The following is a 24479-nucleotide window of genomic DNA, read 5'->3' as shown; positions in this document are numbered from 1 at the left end:
GCGAATAATTCAACAGATTTTCGCAGCCATTGGCGAGAGCTGCCAGATAATTTTGGTCTAAACAGCTGCGCTGTACAATTCAAAAGCAAATGTTATCGACAGCTTAGCATAATATAAATAGTAATTAAAATGCACAACAACAGAAGAAACACCAAAAATGTTTATATTGTGCAAGTTGCAATTTTATTGGCGCCTGTACGTAAATCAAAGTGCTATCGATGTGCTTCGATGTATGTCGATAGCTGGCAACTAGTGGAGTGCAACGATAGCGCAATTTTATAGTTTTACCACCACTATTGTGAAACGCGCACGAAACGTTTTTAATAGCCAAAAACAAGAAGAAAACTCGTACAATATTTGCAATGTCCGAGGATGAGGCGGGCGTGCATCGCCTGGAGGGCACCGCCGGCCAGCCAGCACGCGGCGGCCTCGTCATCAAGAAGTCCAAGGACAGCGGTGGGGGCAGTAAGGACGCTAGTGGCGGCAGTTTCAAAGTGCCGCAAGCATCGTTGCTGGGCCTGGACAAATTGGCGGCCAAACGTCGAGCGGAAAAGGCGCGCAACGAACGTCTGATTAGCTTCAAGGACACCGAGTACGATGATGGCCAACACACTCCCAGCACACCCAATTCCTCTGTCAATGTCAGTGAGTTTGCATTCAAGAAACCCGATACCAAAAGCTTTGAGAAACTGAGTCGCCAGCTGCGCGAGCACAAAGACGAGACGCCCTCGCACACTGGCGGCGTCTCGGAGAAGGCACGCGAACGTCTGCGCGAACACATTCAGCGTGATCGCGAACGGCACAAAGGTGGCGATGGACGTGACCGGGAGAGAGATCGTGATCGCGACCGTGATCGAGAGCGAGAACGGGATCGTGACCGGGATCGCGAACGGGAGCGTGAACGGCAGCGACGCGGCGATGAGCGACGCAAGCGAGCACGCGATCAGGATAGGCGACGCGACAGGCATCGAGATCGCTCCGTGTCCGTGCGCAGCGAGCCGGGGACGCCAGGCAGCACCACCGGCGGCGGTGGGGTCTCCAACAGCTCCTGGGATGACGACGATCATCAAACGGGCATCAAATCGGACTGGGATTTGCCCACCCCACGTTCCGGCTACGGCAGCAGCAGCGATTGGAGTCGCTCCGAGCGCAGTCACAGTCGCTCGCGTCCCCCGCCAAGCAGTCGTCGTGGCCAGCAGACGGATGACACGACGCGTGCAACACCCGCACATCGCTACAATCAATGGGCACACGATCGCAAGCGTAGTGGAGCGACACCCGCCTGGTCCGGCGATGCCGAGTCACGGGATCTGTGGGAGGAGGAGCAACGGCGTTTGGATCGCGAATGGTACAACATCGATGAGGGCTACGACGAGGAGAACAATCCGTTTGGCGGCAGCAATGCCGATTACTTCCAGCGACGCGAGGAGCAGCTGGAGCAGAAGCGCAAGAAACGCATCAGCGCCCAGCAGCGACAGAATAATCGCGACAACGAGCTGTGGGAACGCAATCGCATGTTGACCTCGGGCGTTGTCACCTCGATCAATGTGAGCGACGACTTCGATGAGGAGGCGCTGGAACGAGTGCATCTGCTGGTGCATCACATAGTGCCGCCATTTCTCGACGGGCGCATTGTGTTCACGAAGCAACCGGAGCCGGTGGTGCCGGTCAAGGATCCCACCTCGGACATGGCGCTGTTGGCACGCAAGGGCAGCGCCTTGGTGCGCAATTATCGCGAGCAAAAGGAGCGTCGCAAGGCGCAAAAGAAGCACTGGGAACTCGGTGGTACCAAGCTGGGCAACATCATGGGTGTGCAGCAGCCGCAGGACGAGGACGATGCCAAATACGACAAGGATAACGATACGGCCGATTATCGCAAAGATCAAAAGTTTGCCGATCACATGCGCGACATGCAGGATCACAAATCGGGAGGCGGCAAATCGGAATTCTCGCGCAAGAAAACCATTGGGGAGCAGCGTCGCTTTCTGCCCGTGTTTGCCTCACGGCAGGAGCTCTTGAATGTGATACGCGAGAATTCGGTGGTCATCATTGTCGGCGAGACGGGCAGCGGGAAGACGACACAGTTGACCCAGTATCTGCATGAGGATGGCTACAGCAAGAGCGGCATGATCGGTTGCACGCAGCCGCGTCGTGTGGCCGCCATGTCGGTGGCCAAGCGTGTCTCTGATGAGATGGACACCCAACTGGGTGAGTTTCTCACGGCTATTGCGCTGTTTAATCGCACTACAATCATTTCCCTGCTTTAGTACCATGCTTCAGCTCTTAGTTAAGCTGTACTAAGTTCTACTTATCCTGTACTAAATTCTGGTTAGGCTGTTAAGCTGCTAAAAAGCGTGCCCAGTTACCCTTTAATAACTTCTGCTTATTTTAGAGATATTCATAGCTTCTACTGCAGCTTTATTTCATCTTTTATAACACTTAGTTACTCGGTACTCATTTCTTATTACTCCGTACTAAAGTTCAATCAGTCTTAGGCTAGTTACCCTTTAATACCTGCCGATTAAACTGCCATAATTTTTCGTTTTTACTAATTTTAAGTACAATGTTTTAATCACTGTACTATTTCTTATTACCCTGTACTACATTTCAATCAGTCCTAGTCTAATTATCTATTACTCTCTTCTTATTACCCTGTTCTAAATTTCAATAACTGATTGACGAGTCACCCTGTACTCATTTCTTATTACCCTGTACTAAACTTAAATTAGTCCTAGTCTAGTTATCCTTTACGCTCTTCCTATCACCCTGTACTAAATTGCAATCAGTCTTAGTGACCCTTTAATCATTTCTTATTACCCTGTACTTAATCAGTCCTAGTCTGGTTACCATTTAATAACTGCTGATTAAGCTGCAATAATTCTTAGTTGTTACTGATTTTAAGTACCTATCGGTTACTCTGTACTAATTTTTTTTGGCGTGTACTAAATCTTAGTAAAACTGTTAAAGACTTCGTCATTAAAAGGAGTTCTTAGTTTCCCAGTAATAATAATAATAATAATATTGCTCATTTCTCGTTACCTTCCAATACGTTGAAACTAGATAAATAGAAGACATAATAAGAACTCTTCTGTTTAGCTTATAGGAACGCTTTTGCTACTGATTGTAAGTTTTTCGACATTTTCCTAATGCATCGTAGTAATTACTACTAATTTGCTTAGGTTTATTAATGAAAGGGAATGACTGTAAAAGCTCTTCTTCTTCTTTACACTCTATGTAATTTCCACCTCCTTACCTTATACTTAATCTGTAACAAATTTCTCTTTCTACTACTCTTTATTAACTCTCTCTTTCTCACTCTCCACTGTAGGCGAAGATGTTGGCTATGCTATACGTTTTGAGGATTGCACCTCGGAGCGCACAGTGATCAAATATATGACGGATGGTATTTTGTTGCGTGAGAGTTTGCGTGATCCCGATCTGGACAGCTATGCGGCCATTATAATGGACGAGGCACACGAACGTTCGCTATCCACCGATGTGCTCTTTGGGCTGCTGCGTGAGGTGAGTTTCTTAAATAAATTTCAAAACGCATTTTTTTGTTTGGTTTTTTGTCCGATTGCAGTAAAAAGACTGTGTTTGTCAAACATTTAATAATATCCAAATATATATATATAGGTAAAGTATTTTACAAACGTTTTTGTTTTCATCTTTTTTTTTTGCATATAAATATTGTTTGTGTATAAACCGCGCTTAAAGATTAGAACGAAAAAAAGATCTAAATTTGCTTACGCACTAAATATGTTTGTCGTATCCAAACGTTACGTTACGTGACGTTACGTAATGTGTGAATGTAGCAGCTGTGGTGTGTTTGTGTGGGTTTTTGTTGTTGCCCTATCATATACGTAACATAGTATGTATGTATATACAGGATTAAAGCGACGCGCACAAAAGTATGCAGCAATTTGTTGCTTTGCTTTTGCTTTTGTTTGACTTTGTGATTTTGATTTCGTTTTTGTTTGCCAAAGAAAACAAATAAGAATTGGAGAATATAGAATGTGCCTGCATATGGTATTTGTTTTTATTCCTATTACAACATAATATAATATAATAGGCATTATATAATAGTTTATACGATAATAATAATAATAGTAATAATAATAATATTAAAAAAAAAAATCAACAAATTGTTAATAAGTCTTTTCGAATTTCACAGTGTGTCTCTCTCTCTGTCAATTGTACAAAAATGTAAATACAATTCGTATTTTGCATAAATTGTAGCTCAAGTTGCAACAGCAAATGAACAAGGTGTGTGTATGTGTGTGTGTGTGTGTGTGTGTGAGTGATGCACGCTTTGGGACTTGGAAATTGATTGTGAATTGGTTTTTTTTTTTTTTCATTTTGTTTTTCTTTTTTTTTGCTTTTGAAATAACAAATTTGGAGCCTGCTCTCTTGCTGTCTCGCTCTTTCTTGAGCTGTTTCTAATAAATAAATATATGTATATATATGTGTGTGTGTGTTTGCTGTTTTATCACAATTTGCTTTGTTGACAAAGCAGAAGAATTAGCAGCTGAATGTATGTATGTGTGTGTGTGATCGCAACAATAAAAAGAGAGTATATTTGTGTCTATGTGTGTGTGTGTGTGTGGTGTGTTAGTTACTTTGAGTGGGAGTAGCTTTTTTGCCTATTATTGAGCACCAGCAACATGCCCGCATTCATGCCAACGCTGCCCCATTTCACGCACTCGGACATCTGTAAGATAGGATTACTTGTAAGATTTGCCATTTGCATTGAAATTCAACACGAATTCAATTGTGTTTGGTGTAAGATGAGTTTGCGGGAGGGGAGGAAGCTAGGTCGATAGAGGGCGACAGGGCGATGAATGTGCGTGCGTGTGTGTGTGTGTGTATGTGAGTGTGATTTTGCTCTTTTTGTTTTTTTTTTGATTTTACAATTAGAAATTAGTTCAGTTTGAATTTTGCTGCTGCAACTACAACAATGTGTGTGTTTGTGTGTGTGTGTATTTGTGTATGCATGTGTGTGTGTGTGTGTGTGTTGAGGGTAATTTTGTGGCGGGCATTTGGAATATTACATCAATGTAATACCTATATACAATAAACGCATATTTGGAGAATAGTGCATTGTATATAGGTCCGATTTTTGCATTCGCTTTTTGTTTTTCTTCTTTTTTGATTTTGATTTGCTTATCAGTTGATCAAATGCAGCAGCACGTGATTTGCACTCGTCGTTACCTGTCGCTTGCGCACATCCTGCTGGCGACTTCCATAACGGCACCAATACACAAAATGCTTGTTATTATTCCACAGACTTTGTCTGGCTTTGCGTGCCAGTGACACCTGAAAGTAAAGAAAATGCATATAATTATTAATAAAATGTAATAAGGAAACATTTCCAATGCTATCTAACTAAAGATTGCGTCAAAAAACAAGCAATTTCTTCATTGCGTTCAGTCGAGACACAAACCATAGCCTGCATTTTAACCAGTGCTTATCGAAGACACAACCCTTAAAAAAAAAAAAATGGAATTCAATTGAAAATATCTTTACCTGATTGCGTATGTCCTTCTCGTTGTGTGGCATCTTCTCCTTGTCTGCGAAATTATTGATGCGCAACTCCCAGCCATGGCTCCAGATGTCGGCCAATGACATTTTGATCAGCTTGTATGTGCCATTTTCGCGTATTTTCACAGAAAATATCTCAATGGTATCCGGTTTTGGTTTGTTATCTATAATTAAAAACAAAAAGCAACAACAACAATAGACAGATTGATATTATTAATTTGTATTGACATTTCATTTAAGAACAATTTAAAGCAATTCTCAATTCAGGTGCACAATTCCCGTTCCCATTCCCATTCCCCTTTCGCAATTTCAATTGATTCAAATTGCCATTGCAATTTGCAGTGTTGCCCCCTTGCGTGCAGATTATGCAAATGTTATACAACACTAGCATTGCGTACTAAGAGAACTGTCATCGATTTTAAGTGCGACTAACGATAACCGATTACAGCAAGAGCTTTCGCTTATGCAAGTCAGTCCGAAATGTATTTTGATTTCATCACAAAATCAAATATAATTTTCAAGTCTTCTCATATTTTTGTAGTTTATGTTGCAATTGCTTAAGTAGCTCATTATATAAATAAACAATTTGTAAATTATATCATAATGCATATTACTCAAATTTTAATGCGCTGCTTTTAATTTTTTGTTTGCTGTTGAATTTCGTTGCGCAATTGTTTGACATGGGTTTTAATCATCTATAATTAACGTCGTTGTTGATGATACTTCACACTTTGATGCTCCTTTTTGTTAAATAGTTTTTCTATTGTTGTTGTTGTTGCCATGCGCAACTAATTTGCACGCATTTCAAATTGTTGTGCGCTAGAATTGCAATATTTTGTTGTATGTCTCTCTATATAGCCAAGCTGATGACACAAGATGGTGTAATCTTCGTCTTATCAGCAATATGTAATCTATCCACCGTGAGAAAGTGACTAATATGGGGCAATTTGCAGTGAGCTCATCTCATGGATTGCAGATTATTTTTGTATTTAGTTCATTGAACGCCTTACACTTCAGCGACACCTGTTGGCCGAAGCTGATAAGTTTCATTCAAGCGCTTCTGATAAGAAGTAGCGTCATCATTGTTCGTGTGACGTCACAAGTAGACTTATCAGACATTTGCCTAGAATATTCTTGTATATCAATGCAACACACACCCACTCACACACACGTAAGAAATGCATTCTAGCGTGTGTAACGGTGTTTTGTCATGTACACAGGATAATTACCACATGACATGCGATTAAAAGCAAAAGCTTGAAATATTGATTGTCACACACACACACTCACGCACACGCACTTTCAACACCCATCGCACGTGTGGTGGGTTATTGGCCGCACGAGATGCAACAATCATAGCAGCTCGCCATGGTGAATAGCTAGCTAGCTATGCGTGTACGTGTGTGTGTGTGGGAGAGCTTTGCTAGCTCACCACGCATCACAAGACAGTCAGACACACAGCGACAACAACAACAACAGAAAGCTGCATGCGTGACTCAAAGCACATGATGCTGCTGCTGTCAGGCTTTATTTGAATATTCGTTTTGTTTACATTCCATATATGTACGTTTCGTTCGTTGTTTCTGTGCATGTGTGTATTGCTGCTGCTGTTGTTGTTGTTGTAGTTGTTGTATGCGCACGCATACAAATGGAATGTTCTGGCAGCTGTCGGCGCAGCATTGTGAATGGTCATGATGTTGCTCTTCATCAGCAAGTGCGAGCGAGTCGGGAGTATAATATACACACACTTGTGTGTGTACGTGCAAAAGCGAAGCGTCGACGTCGCTGCTGGCGCTTTGTTTTGCGTTCCCATTGTTCTTGTTTGCCGCACTTGACAATGTTGCTGTTGTTGTCGTTGTTGTTGTGTGTTTGATTAGATAAAATACATGTGTGTATATGTGTGTTTTGCTGTTTTTTTTTTTTTTATTGAATGTCATTTTGAAATATATATCAGCATTTTACCGAACTTGTGAGATAAGACGTCGACGCTCTTTAATTGCTCTGACGTCCGCCTTCAATGTACATATGAGTGATTATTAATCATTCAACGCATATCGAAATATGGGAAAAACTGTTTCATTAGTTTTTTGGGTCAAGAACACGGACAACGAAAACTATTTAATAGGTCATTATGAGAATTAAAAGTAATTCGAATTATTGATTGATAAGTTTTTAATAGGGCGAAGGAAAACGATATCAATGCAATCGATAAACCGATAAATGATACCCTCTAAGAGCTTTTTTGTTGTACCTACATATCTTAAGGTGGGTTCTGTATATATGTATGTGTGTGTATGTGGGTGTTACTCACCTTTGGCCACCTTGCAGAGAACGATGCCATACCACGACGCCACCGGCGTCTCGTTCTCATCCTGCGCCTCAAGGAAACTAATGCTGCTGCTGCCGTTGCGTGGTATTATGAGTGGCGGCGGTGCCAATGTCATCAGTGCTGGACAATCGATGTCCAGGGAATCGGCATCGCTGGCCGCAGCGGCTGCTGCGGCGGCGGCCGCTGCTGCTGCAGCTGCTTCGGCAGCGGCACTGCTGCGCACCTCCACAATGAAGCCGCATTCGACGACGGCGCAGAAAATGCGCTGCTCTTCGGGCTTGAACCATTTCGATTCGCGCAGCTTTTGTACGGCGACGCTGCTGCCGAACGTTGCGCTTACATTGGCGGCAGCGCCGACGCCGCCAACGTTAAGCTTATGCTGATGCTGCTGCAGCGATGGCGGCCAATTAGATGTGGGAGAGCTGGGCGCTGATTGGGAATAAACGTTGCCGCCAGAGGGCGCTGCTGGCGTTGCGGCTGTCGCTTGATTGTTGTGGCCCTGCAGTGGCCACCATTTCAACGAGCTGACAAAACTGTTTGATCGGTTCATTGTGTTGCTATGATTTGTTGTTGTTTGTGGGCGCACGTGGGCGTGGCGCTTAGACTGTGTGTGTGTCTGTGATGCACACGCACGCGTAACTTTCACTCAAAATTCACACTTGCAGTGCGCGCGCGATTTTTCCCCCCTCGGCAGTTTTCTTTTCTTTTTTTTTTCGATTTTTCCAATTAGATTTTTTTTGCTGTTGCTGATGTGCGCGACACAAAAAACAAACGCAACACGCGTCTTAGTTTTGCACTAATTGTGTTGTCTTTTTTTGTAGACAATTTAAAGAAAAGTCACACAACAAAAAAAAAGAGCGCAATGGGAGCTTCAATGGAATTATTGAAGCAACGATAACAAGTTGGGGGGGTAGGGGTAAAAAATAATTAAAAGTCTGTGCCGAGTACAATTTTTCTTTGCTTGTTTTGTTTGGTCTCGGTTTTTTTCTGTTTTGTGTGTTTCTTTTGTTTTCTTTTCACAACGGTTTTTCGACTCGGTATATTCGTGTTTTTCGCCTGGTGTTGTTTTTCTGTTTGCTGCTCGCTGCTGCTGCTGTTGCTCTTACTGCACCGCAAGAGACTCGAAAGCCAAATACCAGCACGGCAAAGGTTTATTTATAACCAAAGCCGGTTTCGGCTTGTCGCTGTCGTCGTCGTTGGCGTCGACAGCGCGCTTTGTGACGCTCTCTCTTCTCTTTGTGGTGGTCTCGCGCTCGCTCTCGCTCTCTGTCGTTCGCTGCTGTGGTGAGTTACAGCGCTGCTGTCGCTTCGCTGCCCACCACCCCATCCCCCCGTGAGACAGCACAATCGTTGGCTTGTTGCACGTTCCGTTAGACATTTGCGCCTAATATTATTGTTGCTGCCTTTTTGCTTAATTGTTGGGCATATCAATTTAATTATGTGCCTGTCTCTCGCATATGCAGTTACTACAGCAACAACAACAACAACGGCTCACCTGGCGTCAGCAGCGCCGTCGACAGCGACTGCGACTGCAATTGCGGCGACGACGACGACGACATCACTGACTGCCTGACCTTCTTTTGATTCTTATAAGAAATTTGTATCGTTGATTTTTGTTTTTGTTAACGGCGTAGTTTTTTTTGTTATTGTCAGCGGTATTTGTTGCTGTTGTTTTTGCTGCTGCTGCCCTTCACACAGTGCGCAACAAAATGTTTAATACACAACAAAGTATAGTTATTTATTTATTTATGTACATCACATGGCACAGCGCCCGAAAACCCCAAAAATAAACTATAAAAAATGATTGATTTTTATTATTATGAGAAATGTGATTGATGTATTGTGTATTGGCAATTGTTGATAACTTTGATTACCACCACCACATATGATCATATATTTACTCGCTGTCTATATTTATTTATTACTCCCACTTTACTAATTCTCTTGCCTACTAAAGCTCAATTAGCAGTATTTCAAAAGCTTATCATACAACGAGCTTTTTTGTTCATCCTAAGCTTTAAGTTGCTGAAATTTAATCTCGTTTCCTATATATATATTTTATTTCTTTGTCATTTTATAAAAGCTGAATAAAAATATTAGCTTTAAAAATATTTTTTTTTTAATTTAAAATTATTTATTTATCTTCCAAGCTTTCCATACATATATGTATTTAATTATTTATTTAATTTTCTTGAATTCAATGAAATATATTTATATAATTTGAAGAGCTTTTCAGCTTAGCAAAGCTTCACTGTAATATTCATGTGATTAGCACAGATTGCATCTGATAATTATTTGTTTTTATCGGCACTTCCTTTGATACGGTTGCACAATTTCGGTTATTTCACAATTTTTTGCGAGATCCGTTCGATTTAAGTGAACTGACGAAATCGCAATTTGCAAATGTATAAAATACATGCGAAATTCGAATTGCGAGTTTACATTTGAGTTCTTTCCAAGTGCTAAAAGGTCCATACAATATGTGCAATTAGTAAATCGCTTCTCCTCCCCATCTTCCCAACCTCTTTCTTGATCAATGTGTACGTAACCCCATCGTGGGGGGCATTAGAGATATTATTGGTCATTGAGAATCCGTAATCACATTATCAAGAGGCCATACAAGACTAACGATTTTAGTTGTTGCTGTTGTCTTCCGCCCTCCCCCTGCGTCCCCTCGCCCTTGGCGGGGCAGATCGATACCGAGTAGCGAAAGGTCGAGTGGTTCCAAGTGGTTCAATCGTCTGGCTTTATCAACAATGTGGCTTTGCTTGTATTAAAGCTTTTCGTTGTGACGTCGCAGCTTTCGTTGACTTAAACACACACACACACGCACATATATAAATAGTGTTTTGGTTTTTGGGGCATCGCACACAACAATTAATGTGACCTATTAAGTTGCCAAAGCTTTAAATCTGGGCCAAAGTAGCGTCGACTTTGACACCGCAAGTTAATATTTCGTTATATGCATATATTTTTTATATTTCTTATACAAATTATAATACTAATAGTTGCTTAAGTGGCTATTTAACATTTAAATTTACTGAATTTTCAAAAATTTCCATTTTATATTAAAACTTTTCTAAAGTGAGTGTTTTATTATTATATTCTTTTTGGTATTTAGTATTTTTTTGTCATCTACTTCAAAGTAACTTAATATTATACTCTAATATCAAAGGAAATTTGTAGGAATTGTGTTTTAAGGATAAAAAAATGAATAATCGTATTAGGTGTCTGTTTATGGATTTGAAACGGAAATTAATTTAATTTCCACTGTCATTTAAATACAAAAAGATTATATCACATAATTTACCAATTTATTATTACAAAAGTTCCCTCTAGTCAATGTTTAATGTTATAATCTCTTTTAAAAATGAGATTTATTTTAACAGTATAATTGGTTTCTACTTTAATTTCCCACAGGGTATTATTATAGTTTTGCCGTTCTGCTTCTTGTTCGATGTTGGTTTTTCGAGTTTTCCATTTAGTCGAGTATTTTACAGTCGTCGCCGATACAGCTATAAATACCCGCAGCTCTGCAACTTGTTGTAGTTGTAGTTGTTGTTGTTGTTGTTTGCAATGTTATTCTCCATATCTATTTTTAGTTTAACCTTGCCGATAGTTGGGGAGAACATGTCAAGTGGATTGGATTGTTTGTCGGGGGCGTGAGGGGTGTGAGATGATTATGCCGTGTCTCACATTTTCGCTGCCAATTGACTGTTTCGTTGCTCAGTTGAACTGCGTTTAATTAGCAGCCTCTGCTAGCGATGTGCACAAATGTGGCGTGACACGACACGACACGACATGACATAGGTAGATAAATAGGTACTCTTATATTGAATATTCTTGAATTGTTGAATTGAATTATAGTTTTACTTCATATCTGTCAGAATAGTTTTAATCTTACTTCGTGATAAAAACTAAATCACGCTCCCATCACTAAACTCTGTATTACACCTCTCTCTCACACACACACACACACACACTATCGCACACCTGTTCGTTTATCACTTTCAGTTGTTTGTCTAATTACGAGTGCTGCATTTGCAGCTTGTTTTATTTTCTGACTGTTGTCACAGTTGTAGATGTAGTTGTTGTAGTTATAGTTGTTGTTGCAATTATTGTTTTAGTCGCCAATTACGCAACACAGCGCAATGCGACACGCAAGTGCGTAGGTCAGTGTCCAAAAACGGCAACAATACCAACGCTCATCATCCAGTCGAGCGTAATAATATCCAACGTACATTCTACTTGTTATTTGATAGTCCACACACAATGTATTATGTTTAAATACTCTCGATTAGTCGGTCAACTTACTTTAAATGATCATTTTGACTATTACTCGGTATGAATTTTAAAAATTGAAATTTGTAGTTTTAAAAATTACAAACAACGTTTGGCTGAACATTTCAATACTGATCTATTAACAAATTCCAAGAATTTCAGAACGTTCAGCTAAGTAGATAATCTAGAACATCTACAAAATTAATCATTTTTTTCCTTTTTTCTATAATATATCCATACATACCACGCTTAAAAGCTACACTACACTACACAACAGACACACTTTCAAACAAGAAAAAACAAAAATCATGAGTTCTAGAACATTCTATTACTTTTAAACGTTTAGTCTCCTATTTCATCAATGATGAGCACACTATATTTAGAATCAATATTCAATAAACAAACATATAAATAAAATCTAGTAAAAAAAACTTTAAAAACCACTCGAAATCATTAAGGAATACATATGAGAGTAATCTGCTATATAACATTTTTGCCTCAATTTGCATTAAATGCAGGGTATTTTGCAATCGAATAGCACAGTTTTTAGTTACATTTTATGCAAGCTTATTTGCATTTACGATTTTGCATTGTTTGCCTTCCATTATGTGCACAGACACAAGCGCACACAATCATACATATTCATATGGTTGCAGTTCTCTCCGTCTCTTTCTCGCTTGTTCTCTGTTGCTGCCCTTTTTGTTTTTCCTTTTTATTGGTTTTTTCTTGTGGTTTCGTTTCTCGAATCGAATCGAAGCACCTGAACCACCTGTATTTGTTTATACCCATTGTCTATTGTTGGGCTAATTTGGTGAACTTGTCTAACTTGGTCGCTAATATTTTCAACTTGGCATGTGGCATGTCTGCGTTGCATGAATAATAAATATGTATGTGGTATGTACGTCGATGTCGATACAAGTTGAGCCCCCTGCTTTTAATACGCTAATGAATGGGCCAGGCTATCAGCGCAACTATCTATCAATTTACATACTACACAACAAATTCTAATGCGAAATGCAGCAACAAAAACAAAACTCGTTTCAAGTGTTTGTGCTCTATTAAAAATACCCTGTAACACTAAAATGTATTGAGAGCGGGTATATAGTTTTTGGCATCGTATTATTATTAAATAACTTAAGAATCTTCTAGAAGGTAACAGAGTACTACTTTTATTTTCTATAGAGTGAAAATCTACAATACAAGAGATTTCTGTGCTTTTGAACTTATTTTATTTAGTAAAAACAAGAAAATGAAATTAAATAATCCATTGCAAGGATTAATTCAAATCTCTAGAAGTTTCGAACTGTGAAGAAATAAATTGAAATTGTGAAAAATATATATTAGAATTATAATATATATACAATTATTATAATAATAATTTTCTAGATTATCATTGTTTATGTCATTTGTTTTTTACATTGATTTTCTCTGAAAAATTGAATGCTGGCTGCAGGGCATATGCAAGCTGGGCCATCATAACTCAAGTATTTTATACCGTGTTGTTGTTGTATTGCGGTTATATTTCTTAAGCCGATGCTACTTAAAGTCTTTATTTAGCGATATCGATAACCGTACTTTGGTCTCATGCCGAAGCTTTAAAGCTGTTTCCGTTTTGCTTTGTTTTGTTTCGTTTTGCTTTGCTTTAGTTTTGTTCTGTGTTGACAAACATTGTGTGCAGCGTAGGGTGGAGAATGCAGAGTGTTGAGTGGAGGGGGAGGTGGGGGGGGGGGTCTAGTCACAGGCGTTGGCGATGTCGGAGACTTTGTCAGGTTCAAGTAAACAACCGCTAAGTAAAATGATGGGCAGGCGCACGAAGTAAAAGTAACTAGATGAGAATAGAATAGACTGCAATCATGCACACAAACACACACACACACACACACAGAACATACACACGCATACACACTCAATTGAGCGTCTAGTCAAAACATGACTTTAACAATGAAAATGACAATGGCCCGGGTCGCGGTCTGCGACTATGGCAGTGACTGCGACTGCGACGCAGGCAGCGACTGCGACTGAGACCGTGGATAATGTAGATGGAAGTGATAAACACAAAACGTTTATGGCAATTTGGTGAAGCTTTTTTAAAAGCACGCACACCAAAGCTTAGGCAATTGGCAAAGTGAAGTAAGAATTAAATACGCAACAGAATCTTGTATTGATCAACACAAAATGTTTTTACTATAGCACAGATTTCGGCGAAAGAGAGCAATAAAAAACAGAGAGAGACGGAGAGAGCGTGTGAAATAAATATAGACAGCAAAGTAAAGCCACCTGTGGCCGCCATTTGTTGATATTGTTATTGTAATCCTAAACCGCAACATTCTGTCTGCTGACGTCGGCGTTGACGTTAGCGCCGACGTCGCTGTCAGCTTCAACGGCGTCTGTCATGTGCTTTGCTCTCAGCTATTTTTAGATAATCATAAAACAACAAAAACAAAAAACGGCAAATACAAAAACATGAAACGCGAGGCAAAAATTGCGGCTACAACAACCAGAGCAACGGCGAAAAAAGCGCAGAAAATAAATATAAAATATGCAAAAATGTAAAAACACAAACAAAATGAAAGAATTCTTGTGTTTTCACAGCCGTCGCAATGGCGGCGTTTTCTTCCTGGTGTGTGGCAAGGTTTAGAGGTTTAATATTGGGCTAAGCAGTGCGAAGAGGGGGAAGCGGTAATGGCGGAAGCAAACAAGGAGTCTGCAACAGCTGTTGGGGCCTCTTGTTGTTGTTATTGCAATAAATAAACATCAATCCCATTGTAAACTGCAGAAAAAAGCTGTTGGGCAAGCAGATGGGCCACTTGGGCTTGTAAGCTTCCTCTACCTACTCACACATGTCTCTCTCTTTCTCTCTCGCTCTGTCAGTCTCTGGCGTTTTAGGCTGCTGCCTGGCTCGGGTGTTATTCACCTTCGCCAACCAACGCTGACAGAGACGTTGACGTTGACGTCGACATCTGCTGCCGCTCATAACTCGTTTTGCGGCTTCATTGTTTTGCCTTTTGCTCGTTTGTTCTGCCTTGCAAATGTGCGGATAAAAACAAAATATGCAAAAAAAAAAAAAACAGAAATAATATGAAACAGCAAAGTAAATACGACGACGATCGTTGTTGTTGTTTTAAATTATTCACATATTTTGCATGGCGAATATTTTTTTTTTTTAGCTCTTGTTGTTTTTGTATTTGACTTGGATGTGTTGTTGTTGGCTCGTGTTTTTGCTCGTGCCTGCATACTATATTATTTCGCTTGCCTTGTGTATGAGCGCCTGTGTGTGTGTGTGTGTGAATATGTGCTTTGTTTACATCTTTGATGCGGTTAGTGTTTTGCCAAATAAATTGCTGTTTTTATCATACGAGTAACGATGCCACACCTCCCAATGGCAGCACATAAAATTCACCACAGCGTCGACGGCAGCGACGACAGCACGCTCTCCCGCACTCTATCGCTCTTTCCGTTGTTCTCTTCCTCTTGTGCTCCCTCTCTATCTCCTTCCCTTCCTCGTAGCGGTGTCGCCTAAAAGCTGCCTGCAAGTTTTGAGCCTGCAGCCAGTGAATATAACATTTTCTCTTCTACTTTTTGCTGTTTTGCTGCCCACTCACAACACAACTCAGTTCATCAGACTCAGGCAATGGAAAAAAAGAGCTTTTCCACTCACCCGTTCCGACATTTTTTTTTTTTTGCTTTTTTTGCAATGCAAATGCACTGAAAATTGCATGCGGACATCAATTATACATATATGTACATACATACATATGTACATATATCGCATAGATTTGACGACACTTGGCGCCTCGTACAAAAGCAACAAGAATATAGCGCTCGATATCTTGGCAAATGTTTATCCAAGCTGCCGAAGATGCAATACTCTTCTAGCGCCAAAAGCTCTCTAGTATTGCACTCATTGCGTGGAGAGCTTTATCAGCAATGAAAGCAATTAAAGCTCCCTCTTGAGCGCACTGCAATGGTTATCAGCTTACAGCTCTATGGGAATATCAGACGTCAATGGAGTGTGGGCTTAAATATCTACTTTATGCAAAGGCTCTCTTGATAAGTTTCAACAAGCATAATAATATGTGTTTACATACCAAAGTATGCTTACACATTTATTTGTGTTGCGATTGCAGCTAATCGAATTTGATTGCAATTATCTGATTTCACATATCTTTAGTTGTAACATAATTAATCATTTTTGTACAACTTCATTATTTCATGTATTTATATTTAATTGGTTGTAGTTTTACTATCGAAAGATTGATATTTTATTTCAAAAGCTTATAGATAAAGTTAGTATCTAAAGATACTATGTATATTTTATTTTTAAAATTTCAAGATAAAGTTATTATCTGAAGATATGCTTGCATTTAAAAAGCTTATAGATAAGATTATTATATATAATATTTATATGTTATTTGAATAAGTTTTAGATAAAGATATTATCTGATGATTTGCATTTTATTTTTATTATAAATTACAAATTTTATATATAATGTTATTATTTCAAGAGGGAGACTGTATTTAACAATTTTATACATATATAAGCTCTTACTAAACTACAGTTATAGACAGATCTAAAGTTTGAAATGTGTTACATATTGCTGCACACAATTTACATGCTCTTTTTCAGGTATTTTCCATCAATATTCATGCATTATTTGTCTATGTATGTAAAATACAGATCAAGAAACAGACTTTGTACTCTGTTTGGGGTTGTCTGCCACATTTCTGGGTTGAAATCATTGAATGTGCGTCCAAGTTATATACTTAATTAGCAATTGCATTCCTCAAATCAAATTTGCACTCAAAATAAATGCTGTATTTCTTTTTGTTATTGTTTAAATACTACCTAGAGAGTATTGTGTGTACAATTTTTACACATTTGCATAAATTGTATATTTAATTACTTGCATTTGTCTGGGCTCGCGTTTTGTTTGTCGTTTTGCAAATGATGTGGGCATTAAATCAAGAAGATCGCACTGCTCGAAATTACTTGGGCTGGGCAGAAGCGTCAGCTCATTTGAAATGAAATAAGAGAATGCCATAAACTAGACATTTCTCCATATGAATCGCACCCCAAAAACTATTGCGATAAGTATTGTACACACTATATCATAGTGTTTGACGTGACCCACTTAAAGAGTTATAACAATGCCCTTCAATCAAAATACATTCACTGTGTCATCATTTTTAGTACATCATATTAATTATGCTTCCTATAAAACTGATTTCTTACGTATGTAGAATATATATAATATATATACAGATATATATTTCTTTTTGTATTTATCGTTTCTTTTATATATCTGGTGTATTTCGGTTGTTGCGATTCGTGTCATCTAAAAAAATTTATTGGCTCGCTGCCCATCAAATTCAACCAAATGACACCGAAAATTGTTTTTCTTTTTTTGTAGCCTACGATTTTTCTTATACGATTTCTTAAATGTTTGTGTGCATTTTTGATTGCCGCAGCTCAATGCAATTTCCTGATAGATATGGAGTAATGTATAATAGAATCTTTATTTGTACAATTTGGTCGTGATTTTTGTAACGTTATTTCGATCTTATCACGTATACGTAGCATTATATGGTGAGTCGATCAGGCCGACGAACTGCTACGCTATAGACACATGTTCTTTATGAACTGAACAGTGGGGAAACCTGAGACACTTTATGTCGATTATATAGCTGTCATAAAAGCAATGGAAAGTCTATTGAGGATTATACTACATACACATACATGTGTATATAGATATGTGGTATTCCTTTTATTATCTTATCTCTATATGCATAGAATTGTAAAAGTTTTGCAGAGTATTACAATTTCCATAGCGCAATTCCCATTGATTTATAATTTATTTACATTATACTTATGCCTTGATTAATTGCCTTATGTCAAGTGTACGATCGATTTTTCGGGCATTATCAAAGTTCGACGTTGTTTTTTTTTGTTTTTTTTTTGTTGTTTTGGATGAGCATTTCCTGTGTTCTGTTTCCTTATGATCGCACGTGTGGCGTTAACAATTGACAGCCACTGTGTGTGTGTGTGTGTTGATGAATAACAACAGTTTTGAAATGAAATTGCAATTTAAATAGAAGTATTGGTTAGTGGGTACATTACTCGTTTACCTATCACCACAACACCATCTATCTATGTAGATATTACGAGCAAAGTCAGAACTTAGCTCAAGTGGCTCAGTGACCATGTTATCGCAATCAAGATTGATATACTACTACATACATTCCACATTCAAGAAAGAAATAAAAAAGAATTGAAAAAAACACGTACGCTCTAAATTAGTATATACCACATTGAATAAGGCAGCGCGCATATTCAAACTAGACTAAGTAGACTCGGCTGTGAGAAACCCTGTACAAATCATAAAATAATGACTTTAAGAAGAAAGAAATTAAGTATGACTAAAAATTTAATTTATGATTGTTATTTTCAATTATAAGTGATTTGTTATATAAAACAAATAAAAATAACTCCAATGTAATCTAAGTACTTAATTTTATTGACTTATATGGCGACTAGTCCGTTTTGGTATAGTTTATGGGGTGAAATGTAAGTACTCCATTTAGGGGTGCTTCCTAGCACTTGCCACTTGCACTGTGCATTGATGTTTTGTCAATGAATCAATGAAAGAATTTGGTTAAAGAACATTATATAGTTATAGATTCGATATAAACAATAATGAATTTAAAAAAGTTACTCCAAACATAAATTAATGATTTACATAATCATATAAATATAGAAAATGTATTATTTAACGACCCAATTGAAAGTTGCTAGTTCATCGAATCGCAAAGATACGTCAAGTAGGGCAATCAGGCGCCTAACGGCTGATTGATGCTCATCAATAATATATATACTATATGTATAATATGTATAATATGTACGGGTCGCCGTCTTTTCTGCTTCTTCGGTTTGCTTTCAATGGGCACAAGGTGCAAACGCCCCGGTTTTACGACTTTAATCGAATTAGTCTAGTATCAGTTGAATTATAAGACATATGTACATATAGACCTACGACTCGTATACAAGAGAGAGATTAAGTGGGTGTGTGACTATAGCTCGTGATTTCTCTTAGTCAGTGTTGTAGTTAGTCACAGCTTTGTGGCAGCTGATGAAATTTGTATATTCTGAAGTAATCCCCGATGAATGCTTATCAATATATAGTTTAACAGTTTATCTAGCTTGTAGACTATTTAAATTGCATTTTCGTCATGTTTGTTCAATAAATAGTTGGCGCTTTCGTCACGTTGCATTTGTTTTGCCTTTAGTCATATTTATAGTTGCCATCGCTTTATATTTACACTTTATGATACGATCATAAAACGTTTCACAAATATCAGCTCCATTTAATCATACATATACATTACTTATAGATGTTTTTTTGCGACCTTGGCGATACGAATATGTCGATTATTATCTGCAGCTTAATCATCATTCGTATGTGTGTATAACAACTTGAGATTGCGACTGCATTGCCATAATTTTGGTGCCGAAAAAGAGTTAAATCAACAGACAACTCCAAAACTTATCAGCAAAAAGCTCCGGCTGTCCGTCCGTCCGCTTGCTCAAAAGCTGCTAACTCAGTCTCTAAAAACGGTAGAGATTTCAAATTTGAAGTGTACATATGTAGATATTTGCATTACCTTAGAAATTAATATATAAGAAAAAGAACTTTCAATAAGGAAACTGCAATCTTTCAGCTACTTTTGCATGTGCATTATAATTTTTATTTTTATCGTTTTTAGATCAACTTTATTCAAGATTTTGCTTATCAGCTTCTACTTTCACTCTCATTGCTGCTTTTACTGTCTGTTTTCATTTATATTTTTTTATCGACTTCTCTGCGTGTTGTGCTTTTTCATTTTCAGACTCGCAGTCTTATCTTGTGTTCCCATAAACCATATATTATATACTATATATGTTAGTAAATGTGTATGCGTGCCATATAACTGTCATATATCGAAATGTTATCGCAATTAATGAACGAACGGAACAATGTACAACGTCATTTATCGCTCGAGCTGCTGCTCGAGATAAAATTGAAGCAAATGCATTGACGTTATCCGTTTGGAGTGCAAAACTGGAGCTGCTATAAATACTATCTTCCCTCTCGCTCCCTCTCGCTCTCTCGCTGTGCTCGTTATTTATGCAGAGTGTCTTAGTGTGTTGTGTGTATCTTGATAAACCGCATAATAAACCCTTTGCATGTGTGGTCGTGTTGCGTTGTTGTATTCTGTGTGCCACGCCTCTAAGCGCCTTGCAAATTAATGCGCAATTTGCCAGTGATTCGACAACAGTTTGCCGCTCTCGCTGTGCCGCAGGTGCTGCAAACGGAATGGCTAATGTGTGGCTTGTTAGATACCCTGTAAAGCAAACCTGAGAAAGTGGACCATATCATTAAAATGTGCAAGTTACTTTGAAGAAATTCTGTTTTTCTATATGCAGTGAAAAGCCTATCGGTGAATATAATTGTTTGGATCACTAAACTAAAGTTCAGTTGTATAGCTAAGGGACAGCTTTATTATATAATCTATAATCTGAAATAATTCTCTATACTTTAGTCCTAGTCATAGTCATAGTCAGTAGAAATGGCAAACTATAATAATACTGTACAATGAGAAAATTAGCTAACTAAAATTGTTTTTGAAATGCATATAATTTAGAAAAATCAATAAATAAGCAATAAACATAATTTTTAGATAATAATATGAATAAATAAAAGTTTTGAATTTTACTTAAAATTTAGCCTGCAGGCTTTTAAACGATTACGTTGAAAATAAGCTAGTTGAAATTGTTTTTAAAATACATTTCGTTGCCTAATTATTCATGATCGCTTTGCAGTTCTATAAGCTTAGGTATTTTTTATGATTGTTTGATTTTTAAAAAATGATTTTGTATTTAAAGTACATCAGAAATATAAATCTATTATCATTCGGTATTTTATAGTCGGTTGTCGAATGTGAATAAACCAACATAGATATCTATGAATAAACCAACATAGATTAATATGCTTTAAATTAAAGCTAAAAGCTAATTAAAAATATTTTCAAAATAATTTATAGGGTATTTTTGCTGTCACTCTCACTGCTGCTTGTCAAATTTGCATAGAACTGCAAAGCACACATAGTCTCACTCGCAAACACACAGTCTCACTCACAAACACACACACACGCATAAGCACAGTGCATGATGCAGTGCACAAAAGGATCTGCGACACGTCCTCTTCACTCCCCCATGGCTTGGCCCCCCAGCGCTTGCTGCTTACGCTGCCTACGTGCGTTCCGGCATGTTTTATCGCCTGTCCGGGGGCCAGGAGGTGTTGGGCTAGCTGCCGACTGCAACCACCACCCAAATCATCGCATTGCTTCGGTCGGTTGGTCGGTCGCTCGTCTTCTTTCGCCACATTCGTTCGGCTCTCTTGCGCTCTCACTCTAGCAACGTTGTTGTTTCGTTAAATCGTTCGCGTCGCAGTCGCAAAACGTTTTGCTGCTCTGTCGCTCTCCCGCAGTCGCGTTGTCGTCTCACGCTGCCAGCGCTTCGGGTGTGTTGAGTTTCGTTTTGTTCGTGCTTGAATTCAACACACTTGAAATGTGTGTGTTCTGGCTAAGGATAAAAGCGTTGTCGTCGCTGTCGCTGCTGCTGCGCTGCTTGGATGATTTTCATGACTTGCGACTTGAAATTACTGTTGTTGTTGTTGTTTTTTGTTGTTGCTGCTTGCTTAGCTTTTAGTGCCGCTGTTTGGGATTTGGGTCATGCTTGTTCCACACAACATTGTGGGGAAAGGGGAGTTGTGCGTATCTTGGGGTTGGGGGCTTAGCTCCAAGGCCGCAGCATCATCAAGTAGCACCCAAGTTGAATGCTCTAGAAAGCGCCACGTCATTGCATTCAGCAGTTGTTCGGCCAACACAAACAAAAATGGGCAAAAAAACGTTAGTCCAATTACGTTCTGATTGGAAATTGTGTCATAAGATGCTGCCAATTGATTGCAATTCGAATATCAATGATGAGCTATCGATTTATTGTAATGTCAATCGATTGCTCGCATGCCAAATGCCAATCGATTTGCTCCGTTTGAAACACTGTTATCAATTCTTGCCTATCAATCGATCAATGACATCAAATTCCAATCGATTTATGTATTGTTAAGATAACAATCGATTTCCCCTTTTAAATGATTTCTTATCGAACTTTTATACCCATATTTGAAATTCAACTTAAAGTTTATATGTTTTTCTCCCATTTTGTGTTGCAGATTGTTGCGCGTCGCCATGATCTGAAATTGATCGTTACGTCCGCCACCATGGACTCGACCAAGTTTGCCACGTTCTTTGGCAACGTGCCCACATTTACCATCCCGGGACGCACGTTTCCCGTCGATGTGATGTTCAGCAAGAACGCTTGCGAGGATTACGTGGAGTCCGCCGTGAAGCAGGCGCTGCAAGTGCACTTGACGCCCAACGAGGGCGACATGCTCATCTTTATGCCCGGCCAGGAGGATATCGAAGTCACGTGCGAGGTGCTCGAGGAGCGTCTCAGTGAAATCGATAATGCACCCGAACTGAGCATACTGCCCATCTACTCACAGCTGCCATCGGATCTTCAGGCGAAGATCTTTCAGAAATCCGCAGATGGTGTGCGCAAATGTGTGGTGGCCACCAACATAGCAGAGACATCGCTGACCGTCGATGGCATCATCTATGTGATTGACTCCGGCTACTGCAAGCTGAAGGTCTACAATCCAAGGATTGGCATGGATGCCCTGCAAATCTATCCCATCTCGCAGGCGAATGCCAATCAGCGTTCCGGACGTGCTGGACGTACAGGTCCTGGTCAGGCGTATCGCCTCTACACCCAACGTCAGTACAAGGACGAGCTGTTGGCGCTCACAGTGCCCGAGATACAGCGCACCAATTTGGCCAATACGGTGTTGCTGCTTAAATCGCTGGGCGTTGTCGATCTGCTGCAGTTTCATTTCATGGATCCACCGCCGCAGGATAACATTCTCAATTCGCTGTATCAGCTGTGGATTTTGGGTGCCCTGGATCATACGGGTGCGCTGACCACGCTGGGCAGACAGATGGCCGAGTTTCCTCTGGATCCGCCGCAGTGTCAAATGCTGATCGTCGCCTGCCAAATGGAGTGCAGCTCCGAGGTGCTCATCATAGGTCAGTGAAAAGGCAGCGAACTTTATTATTCGATAGGTCTATATGCCTATTAAATAGTTATTCATCCACTAACATGAAATAAGCTACAACTGGTTTGTGTCTTCGATAAGCACTGGTTGAAGTACATGCTTTAGTTTGTATCTCAACTTAACGAAGAAACTCGCCTTAGTAGGTTGAGTTTAAATTTTGCTTACTACTTTAGTTGCTTACTTATTTATATTATTCAATTTGCTATAGTTGACTTTGTTGGATTAATGCCAAACAAAACTTCAATTAATCAATCGTTTAATGCTTTTATTCTTTTTCCTTTGCAGTTTCCATGCTGTCGGTGCCCTCGATCTTCTATCGCCCCAAAGGACGCGAGGAGGAGGCGGATGGAGTGCGTGAAAAGTTCCAGGTGCCCGAATCGGATCACTTGACCTACCTCAATGTGTATCTGCAGTGGAAGCAGAACAAGTAAGTGCCACAAATTCGCAACACCTTCGACTTCCTACTTACTAATCTTCAACTCTTCTACACAACAACAGCTACAGCTCCACGTGGTGCAACGAGCACTTTATACACATCAAGGCGATGCGCAAGGTGCGCGAGGTGCGGCAACAGCTCAAGGACATCATGACCCAGCAGAAGATGAACGTCAAGTCGTGCGGCACCGATTGGGACATTGTGCGCAAGTGCATCTGCTCCGCCTATTTCTATCAAGCGGCACGTCTCAAGGGTATCGGCGAGTACGTGAATTTGAGGACCGGAATGCCTTGTCATTTGCATCCAACGTCAGCGCTCTATGGACTGGGAACAACACCGGATTATGTGGTGTATCACGAGCTGATTATGACCGCCAAGGAGTATATGCAATGTGCCACCGCTGTGGATGGCTATTGGTTGGCCGAGCTGGGTCCTATGTTCTTTTCGGTGAAGGAAACGGGACGCAGTGGACGGGATAAAAAGAAATTGGCCGCCGAGCATTTGAAGGAGATGGAGGAGCAAATGTTGCAGGCGCAGCACGAGATGGAGGAGCGCAAACAGCAGGCAGCACAACGCGAAGAACAACTGGCGGCCAAACAGGAGATTGCAACGCCAGGCAATGCAACGCCACGTCGCACTCCAGCGCGCATCGGACTCTAGACGACTGCAGCGATTAACAACC

The 24479-nt window shown here is 39.7% G+C and overlaps 2 protein-coding genes across 2 annotated transcripts; one reads left to right on the top strand and one right to left on the bottom strand.

Moving 5' to 3' along the window:
- Positions 1–267: 267 nt before the first annotated feature.
- LOC117577615 (pre-mRNA-splicing factor ATP-dependent RNA helicase PRP16) lies at positions 268–24457 on the top strand. The gene is made up of 5 exons (XM_034262466.2): positions 268–2208; positions 3329–3522; positions 22420–23332; positions 23647–23788; positions 23860–24457. The coding sequence occupies exons 1-5, from the start codon at positions 363–365 to the stop codon at positions 24455–24457; spliced, it is 3693 nt and encodes a 1230-aa protein (XP_034118357.1). The 5' UTR covers positions 268–362.
- LOC117577619 (uncharacterized) lies at positions 4363–9012 on the bottom strand. Its single transcript, XM_034262472.2, has 4 exons — positions 7853–9012; positions 5527–5705; positions 5212–5316; positions 4363–4711 (listed from the first exon to the last, which is right to left on the bottom strand). Exons 1-4 carry the CDS (start codon positions 8418–8420, stop codon positions 4616–4618), a joined length of 948 nt encoding a protein of 315 aa, XP_034118363.1. The 5' UTR covers positions 8421–9012; the 3' UTR covers positions 4363–4615.
- Positions 24458–24479: the final 22 nt, after the last annotated feature.

The sequence above is a fragment of the Drosophila albomicans genome, chromosome X (genome assembly GCF_009650485.2).
Source record: "Drosophila albomicans strain 15112-1751.03 chromosome X, ASM965048v2, whole genome shotgun sequence".
NCBI lineage: Eukaryota > Metazoa > Arthropoda > Insecta > Diptera > Drosophilidae > Drosophila > Drosophila albomicans.
The sequence above is the reverse complement of the archived record's forward strand: the minus strand, read 5'-3'. Positions and strand labels throughout refer to the sequence as shown.